Below are 15873 nucleotides of genomic sequence, written 5' to 3' on the forward strand. Positions count from 1 at the left end.
CCGGAGATTTGCACCTCATGATGGAAGTACATGATCCTATCTCCTCAAGCCTCTAGCTCTGACCACCAGTATGGCCAAGTACAGGAGACAGAGGGACATGCCAAGCTGCACGTTGGGAGTACAATCAGCAAAATCAGAATGTGAGAAGCTCTACAGAATAAATAGCCTGATTTCTATAACAAACAAATTGCAAGGGGAGAAAAAAAGGACAGAGGATAAGCCTATAGATCCAAAAAAAGAAAAAAGAAAAAAAAAGATTTAAGTGACACATGGGCTAAATACAACATGCAAACCTTATATGGAAGCTGATTAAACAAACCAACTGTTTAAAAATACCTTTTATCAGACAAAGATACCTCAAAACTGGTTTGATATTTGATTTATTATGAAATCATCCATGGATTTAGATGTGATATGAAATATCACAATTTCAATATATATTGAAATATATATGAATGAAATAATACAACCTTTAGATTTGTCTTCAAAGTAACCTGGGGAAAGGGAACAAGGGGTGAGGGATAAATGAAACCAGATTGGTCATGAGTTCAAAACTGTTAATGCTAGCTGATGGTTACAAGTGGTTGTATTTTGATATTTGAATATCCAATATAAAAATTTTTATTTAAAAAGTCCAGCTTTGCTCAAATATTTCTTGTTGCTTAGTTTTCAAAAATGTCCCCCAACTTTTAATTAAGAACTTTTGAATATAAAGAACATTTGAAAGAATAGCACACTGATTACCCATATACTCTCCAACTAGATTCAACAATTACTAACATTTTGATATTTTTGCTTTATCCCTCTCTCTATATAGATACATATATATAGATACACACATCACGTATATATGTGTGTATATATATGTATGTATGCATTTTTCCCATACTGTAAGAAAATAAATTACAGACACTTCACCCCTAAATACTTCAATACTCATCTCCTCAGAGAGTATTTGCCTACCTAACCACATTAGTGTCATCATACTTTGGAAAATGAATGGTAATTCTTTAATATCATTTAATATTCAATTCATATTCAAATTTCTGCAATTGTTCCAAGAATGTCTTCTATAACCTTTTTTTTTTTTTTAATGTTTATTTATTTTTGAGAGAGAGAGACACGGAGTGAGCAGGGGAGGGGGAGAGAGAGGGAGACCCAGAATCTGAAGCAGGTTCCAGGCTCTGAGCTGTCAGCACAGAGCCTGATGCGGGGCTTGAACTCACAAACTGTGAGATAATGACCTGAACTGAAGTCGGATGCTTAACCGACTGAGCCACCCAGGCACTCCAGTCTTTTTTTTTTTTTTTTTTAAATCAGAATCCTATATAGATTCAAACTGCATTTGGTTGTTATGTTTCTTATGTCTAGAACATTTTTCCCACTTCTTTTTTTCCTCATGGCACTGACTTTTTGAAGAGTCCAAGCATCGTGTCTGTCTTGGTGAATGTAGCACATGCACTTAAAAAAGGGTGTTCGTGGAATTGTCTATTTATCTCTTTAGATCCATCAATTTTTCTCTTAAGTACTTTGAGCCTTGTAATTAAGTAGATGTGCATTTGTAACAGTTATATCTTCCTCTTTAGTTAACCCCTGTATCATTATGAAATGTCCCTCTTTATCTTTGGTAATACTCTTTGTCCTGATGGCTCTTTTATTTGATATTAGTGGTCATCCTAGCCTTCTTATGCTTACTCTTTGCATGGTACATCTCTTTCCATCACTTCACTTTTAAACCTATCTGTGTCTTTGTATTTAAGGTGTGTCTCTTGTAAAAAGTATATGGTCAGTTCTTGCCTTTTTACCCATTCTATAATCTCTGTCTTTTAATTGGGTGTTCAGTGCATTAACACTTAATGTGATTATTGCCTTTCATAATGGTATCTGAGTTTCACAGAAAACTCAGGACATTATCAGTTTATCTCATGTTAATGTACCATTCATATGTCTGGGTATCTAAGTTTGTCTCTCTCCTATTTACCACCATAGTCCAGTATAGGGGCCACACACAAACTCTTAAATACTATCTTCAGGAATACATTGATCAATCCATAGTCAATACATTCACAATGATTCAAAATTCAAGAGTTCAAAAGGATGTACAGTGAAATTTTTTCCATCTATTCTTGTCTCCAACTTACAGTTCTCCTTGAAGGCAAACAGTATAGTATCAGTTTCTTGTGTATATTCCAAAGATACTTTATGTATAGATATTTTATGGATATATGTGTGTGTGTGTGTGTATATATATATACATATATATATATATATACACACATGTATATATATATATATGTATATATATATGTATATATATGTATATGTATATATATATGTATATGTATATATATATGTATATGTATATATATATGTATATGTATATATATATATATATATATATGTATATATATTCTTTCTCCTCCACCTTTTTTTTTTTTTTTTTTTTCGAGAGAGAGAATCCCATGAGGGGCAGAGGAAGAGGGAGAGACAGAGAGAGAAGCAGGGCTCAAGCTCACCTGATGTGGGACTGAAACTCATGAACTGTGAGATCATGACCTGAGCCAAAGTCAGAGGCTTAACAAATGAGCCACCCCAGGCACCCTCCCACCCATTTTAATATAAATGATAGTATTTCTTTTAAACTCTGCTTTTTTTTTTTTTTTAAGTTTTATTTATTTACTTTTGAGTGAGAAAGAGAGCACATGCAAGAGGGGCAGAGAGAGAGAGGGAGACAGAGAATCCCAAGCAGGCTCCATACTGTCAGCGCAGCAAACCCATGAACACTGTGAGACCATGACCTGAGCTGAAACCAAGAGTTGGACGCTTAACCCCCTGAGCCACCCAGGTGCCCCCAAAATTTGTTTTATTTTATTTTTTTGAGGGAGAGAGTGTGCGTGCATGCAAGTGGGGGAGGGGGGGTGGGAGAGGGAAGGAGACAACCTCAAGCAGGCTCCATGCCCAGTGTGGAGCCCAAAATGGGACTCAATCTTGATCTTGCCACCATGAGATCATGACCTCAGCTGAAATTTTGAGTTGGATGCTCAACCAACTGAGCCACTCCTAAAACTCTGTTTTGTACCTTGATTTTTTTTTTTCGCCCAGTACTTTCTAAGTTATTAGCAACTCAATTAGATTTTTTTCTGATGCAACTAAAATTTAAAGTTTATGAACAGAAAGGCTACACTTCTTGCAAAATCAGTTAATGAGTATTGCAAAGCTAGTCAGTGATGATATAAAAATGAGTAAGGCACATGGTCTGCACCCTCAAAGAGCTTGATTCTTGCCTAATTTGGGATACCACTCTCATCTCACCTCCAAAGGGACTCGCGTAGCCCTGAAAATACAAAATACACAAGTAATCTGAATGTCCCCAACTCAGCAGACTTTGTGGGATTACCCTTTCTTTTACTATAGCCACATAATATAATTTGAGTAAACCATCCTACAAAAGAAGTGCTTACTTACTACGTGTTAGGTGCTTTCGTAAGCATGTTGCATATATGAGGATTACCTCACAGGGATCCTATGAGCTAGGTATTACTATTATTGCCAGTTTACAGGTGTGGAAACTAAGGCACAGAGAAGTTACGGAACTCCCCAGGATCACAAAGCTAGAAATGTGGGAGTCTGGATTTGAACCCAAGCAGTATGGCTCCAGAGCCTGTACACTTTCACTATCTTATGCTGCCTTGATGTTAATCTGTTTAAATATATTCTGAAAACATAGCAGACATATTAAAACATTACAAAACATTTCAAAATTTATTTCCTTTATTTCTTATTTATCCTGTAAACATGTATGTATGTGTATATTAACAAACAGATACATGTGTATATACAGACACAGATGTATATTTTCTTACTTTCTCTTCTTTCTGTACTATGGGTGGCATACTACAGATACTCTCTTGAAATGTGCCTCTCTCCCTTAACATACCTTCTTACTGCCAATCAGTTCAGAGAGCTCTTCCTCATTTTCATATGTGCCTAGTACTCCATTGTGTGAATGGACCATACCCAGTTTATTCAACAGACATTCTCCATGTATGAAAATTTAAGTTATTCCCAATACTTTAAAATAGGAAACACCCCTGCAATAAATATCCTTATACAGATATACTTCTCATATTTTCTTTTTTTAAAGTTTATTTATTTTCAGAGACAAGAGAGAAAGTGTGAGCAGGGGAGAGGCAGAGAGAGAAAGGGAGAGAGAGAATCCCAAGGAGGCTCCACGCTGCAGAGCCCGATACAGGGCTCAAACTCACTAACCATGAGATCACGACCTGAGCCAAAATCAAGAGTCAGACACTTAACTGACTGAACCACCCAGGTGCCCCTACTTTTCTTATTTTCAAGGTTGATTCCTAGAAGTGGGATTTTGGGGTCAAAATGTAAAGACATATGTATTTTTGCTGGGTAATTGCCAAATATCCCTCTATAAGGTTTGTGCCAATTTATATTCCTACTAGCAATGTTTGCCTGTTTGCCCATAGCCTCACCAACAGAATGTATTGTCAACCTTTAAACTGTTTGCCAATCAGATAGTTGAAAATGGTAAAATAATTAGGTTTGTTAGTGGGAATGGGGTGGAAAAGATGACAGGATGGGAGAGGAATGGAAGAGATGGGGGTGTGGCACTTCTCTGAGTATACCTTTTGTGCACTTTCCGTATACATTTTAAAAAGAGTTTTTATTTATTTATTGGGGGGAGAAGGCAGGGAGAGAGAGGGAGAGGGAGAGAGAGAGAGAAAGAGAGAGAAAGAGAGAGAGAGAGACAGAGAGAGAGAATGAATCCCAAGCAGGCTCCACACTGTCAGCACAGAGCCTGATTTAGGGTTTGATCTCACTAACTCTGGGATCATGACCTGAACCGAAATTAAGAGCCAGAGGCTTAACCTACTGAGCCACCCAGGCGCCCACTTCTTGTTTGCTTTTATGTAGTTTGAACTTTAGAACTATGTAACAAACCACAGTGAAGGGAGATATTTAAAAAAAGAACCCACATAACTTTTGAACACAGTGTTATGAATATATGCCCTCAGACTAAAGTCAAAAAGAACCATAAACAGGGTTGCCTGGCTCAGTTGGTTAAGCGTCCAACTTCAGCTCAGGTCATGATCTCATGGTTTGTGGGTTTGAGTCCCATGTTGGGCTCTGTGCTGACAGGTTGGAGCCTAGAGCCTAGGGCCTGCCTTGGATTCTGTGTCTCCTTTTCTCTCTGCCCTTCCCTCGCTTGCACTCTCTCTTGCTCAAAAATAAACATTAAAAAAAAAAAAAAGAACCATAAGCAAATACTGTCTAGTTAGCAGATTTGTTTTTGTTTTTTTTTTAATTTTTTTTTTTTTAACGTTTATTTATTTTTGAGACAGAGAGAGACAGAGCATGAACGGGGGAGGGTCACAGAGAGAGGGAGACACAGAATCTGAAACAGGCTCCAGGCTCTGAGCTGTCGGCACAGAGCCCGACGCGGGGCTCAAACTCACGGACCGCGAGATCGTGACCTGAGCTGAAGTCAGACGCTTAACCGACCAAGCCACCCAAGCGCCCCAGCAGATTTGTTTTAATAATGAAATAGGTTAGCAATTTTAAAATTACTTTCAGTATTTGTAAGTAAATACATACTGTTCATGTATATGTGTGTGTGTATAGTATGCAATTTTTATATAAATTATATATATAGTATATAATCAAAATTATATATGTACATATATAACTTGCATAAATAAATATGAGAGCCTGGTTTCTCACTGTCAGAGAAGGGAGGTGTAAATATGGAAAAGGAAAAGACCAGAATGAATTCTATGGTGCTAGACTGAAATCTGAAGTATTAAAATATCAAAAGAAGGGGCGCCTGGGTGGTTCAGTCGGTTAAGTGTCCAGCTTTGGCTCAGGTCATGATCTCATGGTTCGTGAGTTTGAGCCCCGTGTTGGGCTCTGTGCTGACAGCTCGGAGCCTGGAGCCTGCTTCGAATTCCGTGTCTTCCAATCTCTCTGTCCTTCCTCTGCTTATGCTCTGTGTCTCTCTCTCTTTCAAAAATAAATAAACATTAAAAAAATATATATCAAAAGAAGCTGTAATGTGAAATTATAAGAGCTACAAAATGCAAACAAAACCTAATGAACAAGGCAAATTTACCAATAATGGTTTACTTCTCAATTACTTTTTGCTTCTATTCATTGAAGAGCATTTTTTTTCACAGTAAATTCTATTTTCATCTTTTCCTATACGGAAGTGCCAGCAAATTGTGTCTAATGGCAAATAAGTAGAAAAGAGCACAGAGCTTCTCACCCTTGCCAGATTTGCACAATGGGATCACAGTTGTCCAGGTAATTGAAGCGAATGATATCAGTTGGATGTTTGTCAGAGGATCGCCAGGGTGGGAGTTCTTTCTCCCCGTGAGTCTTCTTTCTCAAAGAGGAAGAGGACCGGAAAGCGGATGCTGGAAACTGCTTTTCCTCTGGAGAACTGCTTGTAACTGGTTGAATGTCAGCAACCGCAAACCTATCTTTTGGAGGTGTCTAGAAGAAGAAAATTATTTCTGTTCTTAAAACATCATAATAATTACAACGAAAAACAAAACACCACCATCACCACCATCATCATCGCCCCAACTGCAATGATAATGGTGACAATAATTATAGCAGCCACCAATCCAGGAGTACTTGTATGTGTCAGGTACTTTCTCAGGAAGTTTTCATGCATTATTTTATTTAACCTTCATATTAATTCTAAAAGGTAATAGTTACTACTCTCATTTACAGAAGCGGAAACTGAAGATAGGATAAACCAATGAGCTTGCCCACTATTACATAAGTAGTAAGACAGAGGGTCAGAATTTTTTTTCTTTAATGTTTATTCATTTTTGAGAGAGAGAGAGAGAGAGAAAGAGAGAGAGAGAAAGAGCAAGCAGGGGAAGGAGAGATCAGAGGGAGAGGGGGATAGAGGGTCAAAAGCGGACTCTATGCTGATGGCAGAGAGCCCTATGCGAGGCCCAAACTCATGAACTGTGAGATCGTGACTTGAACTGAAGTCAGATGCGTAATGGACTGAGCCACCCAGGGACCCCAAAGGGTCAGAATTTGAATCTAGGACTGTCGTGCTTTCAAGTCCTCGCTCTAAACCTCTCTATCCTGTACTGCGACCTCTTCTACCACATCATTGTACAATTTTTCCACAATTGCAGTTAACTTATTCCTAAAAATGTACACATTCCAAAAAAGGTACTCCAGGCTTAATTATCTATAACACACAGGGACAACTTCGAGTTATATGGGGGGTGAACTATAGATTTTATCGGTTTTCAAAACCTTAACTGCTCCCAAAGAATAGTTTTGCTTTAATTTCCCAAATTGAAAGTCTATTTTTGTGTGTGAAATTCATAAGGTTTTTTATGTGGTTGTAACCTAAGGGAAGTGGTAATGGTATGTTGAGAAGCCATTAAAGGCTTAATTTTTGTTTTTTAAGAGATTAGGGAAGCTTTGCGTGGTAAATTGGTTTGCTTGAATTGTTGGTGAAAATTAAGAAATTCCCCAATCTCTTCAAGCAGAATCAGTTAGTTTCTTATCCTTGTGTTAACTGTTCATTGTATACATTTCTATTACAGAATAGCATGTATTACTCCGTGTTGTAATTATGTATTTGTTTATGTCCTAGGCCACTAGACTAGGCTCCTTGAAAGCAGGGTTAGGACCCTTATACTCAGCACCCAGCATATAACAGTACTTAATAAATATTTACTAATTTAATGAATGATTGTTAAGAAGACCTTTCATATTTATATAATTGATAGCTCATTATTGGTTTAGTATTCAATATTTTCTTCAGGTCTCATTTAGAATGGTCATTCATTTCATTTCTCTGAGCTTATATCAAACAGAATCTGTCTGTTTTTGCTGAAGAAGACCTTATTTAATACTACTGGGAATAAATAATACACAACAATAAACAATTTCAGGCAGAAAAAACTCGTGTGTTAGTAATTTTATACAAACATTATTCATTCTGAAAAGTAACAAAATGTTTGACACTTTAACAGAATAGAAACTGTGATACTTCTCTGTATTAAGTAAACAAAATGTTGTTCACCTAAAGCCTTTTTGAGAATTTTTAAAATCATGAGTGGATATTGAACTTCTGTTAAATGCTTTTGTTGCATAAAGTGAAATGATCATACATCTTTTTTCTTTTATTCCGTGAATTACATTGGTTAATTTTTTAATATTATGCCAACCTTACTCTCCATGGATACATCCCACTTGGTCATCATGTATTATTCTTTCTTTATAAATAACTTGATTTAATTTGCTAATATTTTTAAAGGATTTTTATGTTTGTTTTCCTGAGGGACATTAGTCTGGGGTTTTGTTTTGTTTTGTTTTCTTATAAAGGTTCTATCTGGTTTTGGTATAAAGGTAATGAGTTGGGAAGTGTTCCTGTCTTCCATTTTATAAAAGAATTTATGTAGAATTAATATTTGGGTGGCTCAGTTGGCTGAGCGTCCAACTTTTTTTTTTTTAAAGATCTAATTTTTTTTTGTTGTTTATTTTTTAGAGAGAGAGAGGCAGAGTGCAAGCAGGGGAGGAGTAGATAGATGGAGACACAGAATCAGAAGCAGGCTCCAGGCTCCAAGCTGTCAGCACAGAGCCTGACACAGGGCTCAAACCCCTGGACTGCGAGATCATGACCTGAGCTGAAGTTGGAGGCTCAACCGACTGAGCCACCCAGCTGCCCCTGAGCATCCAACTCTTAAAAATGTTTTTTTAATGTTTGTATTTATTTTTGAGACAGAGAGAGACAGAGCATGAGCAGGGGAGGGGCAGAGAGAGAGAGAGACAGAGAGAGACAGAGAGAGAGAGAGAGACAGAGAGAGAGAGAGAGAGACAGAATCCGAAGCAGGTTCCAGGCTCTGAGCTGTCAGCACAGAGCCCGACACGGCTCAAACCCACAAACTGCGAGATCATGACCTGAGCCAAAGTCGGCTGCTCAACCAACTGAGCCACCTAGGTGCCCCAAGTGTCTGACTCTTGATTTAAGTTCAGGTCATGATCCCAGGGTCATGGGATCAAGCCCCGCATCAGGCTCCATGCTGAGTGTGGAGCCTGCTTGAGATTCTCTCTCTATCCCTCTGCCCCTCCCCTCCACTTGCTCATGCTCTCTCTCTCAAATTTAAAAAAAAAAAAAAAGAATTAGTATTCCTTCCTTAAATCTGTGATAGAATTCACCAATGAAGCTATCTGGGTCTAGAGTTTTATGGAAAATTATAAATTCAATTTCATAAATGATAAACATTTATTCATGTTTTCTATTTCCTATTGAGACTTTTTGTAATTTGTATTTTCAAGAATTGTATTTCATCTAAGTGGTCAAATTTAGTGATGTGAACTAATTCATAGCATTCTCTCATTATTCTTCTCATGTTTACAGGATCTGTACTGATGCCCCCTCTTTCATTTCTGTTACGAGTAATGAATGTTTTCTCTCTTTTTTTCCTTGATCAGCCTAGCTAGAAACTTATGAAATTTATTTATGTTTTCAAAGAAGCAGCTTTGGTTTTACTGATTTTTCTCTATTGTTTACTCTGATTTCATTGATATTAGCTCTTTATTATTTCTTCCTTCTATCTACTTTGGGTTCAGCTTACTCTTCCTTTTCTAGATTGAGTCTTTTTGAAATTATATTGTGTGGGGTGGATAACAGAGCCTTGCAGATAGTTACAAAGATCATTCTAGTCCAGTCTTCATGTTAAGCTTGAGGAAACTAATACTAACCACAACCATTTGCTCATAAAATGCTTTCAAAAGCTCTGCTGAAGCACATGCCAGGTACAAGGTACTGGGGGTAGGGGGGAGGTGGAAGGGGGAGGTGCTTGAGTGAAGGTAAACTCCAGTGGCTGCCTACATTCACCATCACTGAAGTAACCTCACAGGAAACTACACAAATTACTCAAGTATGTATGGTGCTGACAGTTGACTTTTTAACCTTAGTCACATGACTTTATTAACCTTAATCACATGACTCTTCAGTGTTTCTGACTTAGGTCTATTTCTTTTTTTTTTTTTAATTTTTTTTTTAATGTCTTTATTTATTTTTGAGACCTTGAGAGACAGAGCATGAGCAGGGGAGGGGAAGAGAGAGAGGGAGGCACAGAATCTGAAGCAGGCTCCAGGCTCTGAGCTGTCAGCACAGAGCCTGACGCGGGGCTCGAACTCACAGACTGTGAGATCAAGACCTGAGCTGAAGTCGAACACTCAACCGACTGAGCCACCCAGGTATCCCAAGGTCTATTTCTTTAATCATTAAGTTTATTAGTAGATTTTATTAACCTTTGTCGTTCTGATTTAGGTCTATTTATCAAGCAGAAAAATTAAAGTTTAATATAACAAACTGTTTGCTAAAGAAATATAATACTAAGCAAAGAGGTGGCAATTTTCTCGCATCAGAACTATTCATTATTTTTAAATACAGTTATACATATTTTATAGAAAAGAATTATTGCTAAAGACAAAGCTGTAAAGTCAGTTTTATAAGTAATACTCAAAACCTCTTTTCCTCTACAAACTGGTTAATCACTTTTCTCTTCTCTGCCCCAGAACTGCCCAAGCTTCAGCTACTGAATGACATTCCCTGCCCCCAACTGAAAATGAGAGTCAAGAAAAGCCTTATCAGATCTGAAAAGAAGTCACAGTCATGGTAATTTTGAAAATAACTTCTTCCATCACTGCAACTTAAACTTTTCTTTTTTAAAAGAAATCCTCATGGAGCACACCCATTACTGAAATCTGAAAGACTAGTTTTATCGTTGCAATTGTAACAATATTAATTATGCATAGTTTATTACTATATTAAATGTAGATGGATTCTACTTTAAAACAATAAAACTAAACCTAAATGAACAAGTTAGGAGCTGACTATTCATCTTTCAAAAGGATTCTTCAATTTTAAAAGGATTCACTGCAATTTTTTCACAGGATATGATACCCCTGTGGTTTTAAAAATCATTTAAAAAATTTAATTTACACATAATTTTCAGGAACTTATCTATTGTACAAAACGATGCACAACTCTGCATGTGTATAGATCACACCATAAAGAAAAGGCTCATAAAATTTTCCCATGAGTTATCTAATTAACTGTGACTATAAGAATGAACATAAACATTGGTTATAATGCAGACAAAACAACTAGAAAAATTATTCCTGCATTATTTACTTTTTATGATCATATGTAAATGCTTTACATTGCTTAGTTTCTAGATTAAAAAGAACTTTAGTATACTCATTACTCATTTCCATAATTACAGATTTATTGGAAAACTTTTCATTGTAAATGATACACAAATAAACTTTAGCTCACCTGATAGAATCAGAAAATTTGAATTAATAAAGTAAAATTTCATGACCCTTTGATAGCAAATACTGCACATTCTCCACAGAGTCTCAGTGTCAGAATTGCTTGGTGTGTGAGTCAGAGACACAGAAATCCAGGAATCTGAACAGAATGAGGAGTTCTGCAGTCCTAGCCTCCTGGGTGGAACCGTGGTTTTGGGAGTGTCCCATGAGGACTCTCAACTAGCATGGATGTCTTGAACAAGGCTATCAAGTTCTCAGAAAAGGAAAATTTTGACCTAATAGTGTACTTCCTTTCAACCAAGTCCCCTCCCCAACTTCAAGTTTGATCATTTAGTCTTAGTTCTGGAATTCCCTTTTTTTTTTAAGTTTTAATTTATTAAAAAAAGTTTTTTTAATGTTTATTTATTTTTGAAAGAGAGAGAGAGAGAGTGAGTGAGAACAGGGGAGGGCGGACTCAGAATTCGAAGCAGGCTCCAGGCTCTGAGCTGTCAGCACAGCGCCAGACCGTGCTCAAACTCACGGACCATGAGATCGTGACCTGAGCCGAAGTCGGGCGCTCAACCGACTGAGCCACCCAGGTACCCCTAAGTTTTAATTTAAATTCCACTTAGTTAACATACAGTGTAATATTCATTTCAGGTGTACAATGTAGTGATTCAACACTTACATACAACACCAGGTGCTCATTACAAGTGCCCTCCTTAATCCTCATCACCTGTTTAACCTATTCCCCGCCCCCTCCCCATCCATCTCCCCTCTGGTATTCCTAAATAGCTGATATTTGTATATTTGTTGCTTTTCGTCCCAAATGTACCTTAGGCTTGGTAACATGAAGTTCTTTTACCATTTGAATGTAGTGCTTCTTCCATATACCCTGCTCAAAGGGAGTTGGAGAGAAATTGATGTACCAGTTAAATCGTAAACATTTGAGCATCCAGAGCTGATCCAGCTCAGTTAAGTTCTTCCAGTGCCAGCTCACCTGAAAAAAAGTAATTGGAAAGAAAAAAAAAACTTAACTCAGTTTACATGCCCATTTTTTCTAGGTCTTGAGCTGTCACCCTGGACCTGAGATAACTCTATTGTTCTTTTCCTCCAAATCACAACTTAAATAATTATCTACCTGAAATGCTCTCTACCTAGGCAGGAGGATTTTCTGTAAATGTTAAATCACACTTAGATTCAGAGTCAACTAATATTTATTAAGTACCTATTAACCATCCCCACAGCAACCTAAGGAGGTAGGTGTTATTACTACTCTCATGTTGCAAACAAGGCAACCGTGGCTCAAATAGACTTTGGAACTTCCTAGAAGTTCATATGAAAGTTATAGGAGGGTTATAGAAACTCAGGTCTGCATATTATTTACTCATTTTTGGTATTCCATTTTCCCCCCATTCTTATGATTTAACTAAATAGAAATTTTATAAACAGAACGCAATTACTGATATCTTATGGTGTGCCCGTTGTAGCCTTTAAGATTCCATAGAGCATACACTGTTTATTCTCTACATTCCATTCCCATGGCATTCTGGTCATTCTCACCATCCAGCAAATGTTGGAGATGACCCTACTATGGTGCAGCAGTATTTATAGTAACTTACTTCAGATTTTGAACAAGTCTTGCTGAAAGCTAGTTCATATATAAAGTTCAGCCCAGGGGTTCTGTGTCGTGTTGTAAGAGTCGCAAAGACAACATCTAACCTTCAAACCTAAATTTCAATCTTGGGAAATTAGTCGCTTTTTCAAGATTAAGTCATTAATAATTTTTGAGCACACACACAAAGGCAGAACACTATAATATTCATCCATCCATTTATCTAGCCCTCTCTTCCTCCTTCCATCTACCAAATACTGAGTTCCATTATGTTTAGCATTGTTTTCTGGGCTGAAGAGGAGACAAACAGGAGAGGGGAGGGCACAATTACAAGAAATAACAGGTTCAGGAGCTGGAAGAATGAAAAAGGGTAGAGAAGCTGACAGAGCCCTGCAGGCAGGAACAGAAATCACATCTACTTTGTTCAATGCAGAAATGAAACAACAGCAACCTTAATCCCCATATGGTTCATTAACTCAGAATTCAGTGGAGAGGTGGGGTTTCGGAGGGATGGGATGAGGAGAAAAAATCTCAATTCTCACTCTTTCCCTTATTTTCCTTACATCTTGTTTTGACCTGGGTATTAAGTTTTTCCCTCCCTCCCCCACTCCCCGGGGGTAGATAAGGTTTTTGTATGTTTTGTTTTTGCTCTTTGGTGTTTTTTTTGCTTGTTTTTAAGGTAGACAGGAATGAGGCAAATTGAAGAGTAGGTAGGAGGGTAGGAGCTTTCGAAATTATCAGACCCTTCCTGCCTCCATCTTTTTAAACAACTCAAAGCTCATTTTACTGCAATGACATTGTTTAAATCTAGCTGAAGAACAACTGCCTGTGTTTTCTTCACAGTCAGTGCTAGGAAAAAAACATAATGCCAGGATCTTGTAAGATTGACATATGGTACACATATATGATAGGATTAGTGATTTCAAATAACATTTCCCTCAAATGAAAACAGTCTCAGTGTGCAAAATTTGAAAAATTCCAAGAAGTTTAAAGAAAAATAATACCCGGGGCACCTAGGTGGCTCAGTCAGTTAAGTGTCTCGATTTTGGCTCAGGTGGTGATCCCATGTGAGATTGAGTCCTAAGAAAGAGACTGCGCTGACATCCTGAAGCCTGCTTGGGATTCTCTCTCTGTCCTTCCCCCTGTGTGCTCGCTCTCTCTCTCTCTCTCTCAAAAAAAAAATAAATTAATTAAATAAATAAAATAAAATAAAATAATCATTTAAAAAGAAAAACAATACCCATAACCCCAAAATCAGAGATTACCTTTATTAACAACCTGACAGAGTTCTTTTCTTTTTTCTAGGCATTGTGAAACAAAATTGGGAAACTCTATATACACAATTTTAAATTGTGTTTCTTCATTTTACATATTATAAGCATCTTTGTGTTTTGAAAACATGTTTTCTAATGTCCCCACAGTAATTCATCATATAGCTATATGATACTCTTTTTTTTTTTTTAAAGTTTATTTATTTATTTTGAGGGGGGGGGGGGGATAGAGAGAGACTCCCAAGAAAGCCTGTTAGTGGAGAGCCCAATGAGGGGCTCAAACTCATGTGACATCATGACCTGAGCCAAAATCAAGAGTCGGAGGCTTAAGTGACTGAGCCACTCAGGTGCCCCTAAATTGTGTATTTTCTTTAAAAGCTTCTGGTATTATAGAATACTCACAAAGCCCTCCTTCCTTATGTTTTCTTTGAGTACTTTATGATTTCCTTTGATTTCATACCAATCTTTTATCCTACTAGAATACTTTTTTCAGATAGCTGCCCAATTGTCCTAACACCATTTATTAATTCATCTTTCTTACTGCATCCATCTTCTTAACTTTAAAAACTAAAGTTAATGTGCTCGCTTCGGCAGCACATATACTAAAAACTAAAGTTAACATGTTACACATATGTGAATGCATGGTGACTAGTAACTTCTAGTGTTACAAACCTCTATGGAAACACTTAATAAAATGGCTACTAGTTTATCTCATAAGTGACTGAAGTATACTTTAATACATGGTGGATTTACTTATAAAAAAAACAGCAGCCCCTTTTCCAATGCCGCTGGAAGCATGTCTACTCACTCTGAACTCTTACTCTCATAGTCTTTGGTACATATCTCATTAGCACCTTATTTTGAGCTCTTCTGTTTATGAATGCGCTGTACCATACAATTTAGAATTTTATCCTAGTTGTATGCTATGCACTGTAAGACTATCCTGCTGATGAACCCTTTCATATATGTGTATCTGTCTCCCCAACCAGCAGATACTATTCTGTGGATACTAATGGTGTCTTACATTATTTTTATCTACTTTTGAGCACTAAATACAGAGTTAGGTACAAAGAAGATGGGGATTAATTCAAACTATATAGACTAAACATATTGACCATCTCATCTTATTTCTTGGTTTTGTGCATGTGTTTTTTTTTTCCTTCTCATTTTAGAGTTTTCTAGGCTATAACTATAAAATGTTGGACACTAATTCTTTGCCTTTACCTGTGCACAACGACAAAGGCTTCGGGGGTCCAGGAAAGAAAAGATGTATAAAGATAACACCCTTGGAAGCTTGGTAGTAAAATCCAGAGCTTCTGCTGGAATTTTTTCCTGAAGCTTTCGACAGCAGAACTTTTGCTGTGCCAGGGAGCAACGTTCTAACAGGCCTGTCAAGATTCTTCTCCGTTGAGAGTCTGTCCATTTGTCAAACTGGAAAAAAGAAAGAAAAAACCCTCCAGGTTCAGTCTGATACCAGAGATTCATTAGAGGAAGAGAGAAGAATGGCAGAGAAAGTAAGTTTCATATTTTATTACTAATGAATAGCATGTACTTCTTCCCCTAATTAGTAAATTGATGTTTTGCCACTTACCTGTCTTTCTCACATTTATACATGCAAGCGTGTACAAGACCTGAGTGCATACACAGAAGTGCACTCGA

General features: G+C 37.2%; 1 protein-coding gene across 5 annotated transcripts in view; it reads right to left on the reverse strand.

Moving 5' to 3' along the window:
- FBXO16 (F-box protein 16) overlaps positions 1-15873 on the reverse strand; it is a 55263-nt gene that overhangs the window by 15130 nt on the left and 24260 nt on the right. For 4 of the 5 annotated variants that reach the window (XM_058720779.1, XM_058720778.1, XM_058720780.1 and 1 more), the window contains 3 exons: positions 15439-15645; positions 12164-12328; positions 6290-6519 (listed from right to left, as the gene is read on the reverse strand). In XM_058720779.1, the coding sequence (XP_058576762.1) occupies positions 6290-6519; positions 12164-12328; positions 15439-15645 (602 nt within the window). The remainder of the gene's footprint in view (positions 1-6289; positions 6520-12163; positions 12329-15438; positions 15646-15873) is intronic. The other variant, XM_058720781.1, reaches the window with a different exon arrangement.

The sequence above is a fragment of the Neofelis nebulosa genome, chromosome 3 (genome assembly GCF_028018385.1).
Source record: "Neofelis nebulosa isolate mNeoNeb1 chromosome 3, mNeoNeb1.pri, whole genome shotgun sequence".
Classification (NCBI taxonomy): domain Eukaryota; kingdom Metazoa; phylum Chordata; class Mammalia; order Carnivora; family Felidae; genus Neofelis; species Neofelis nebulosa.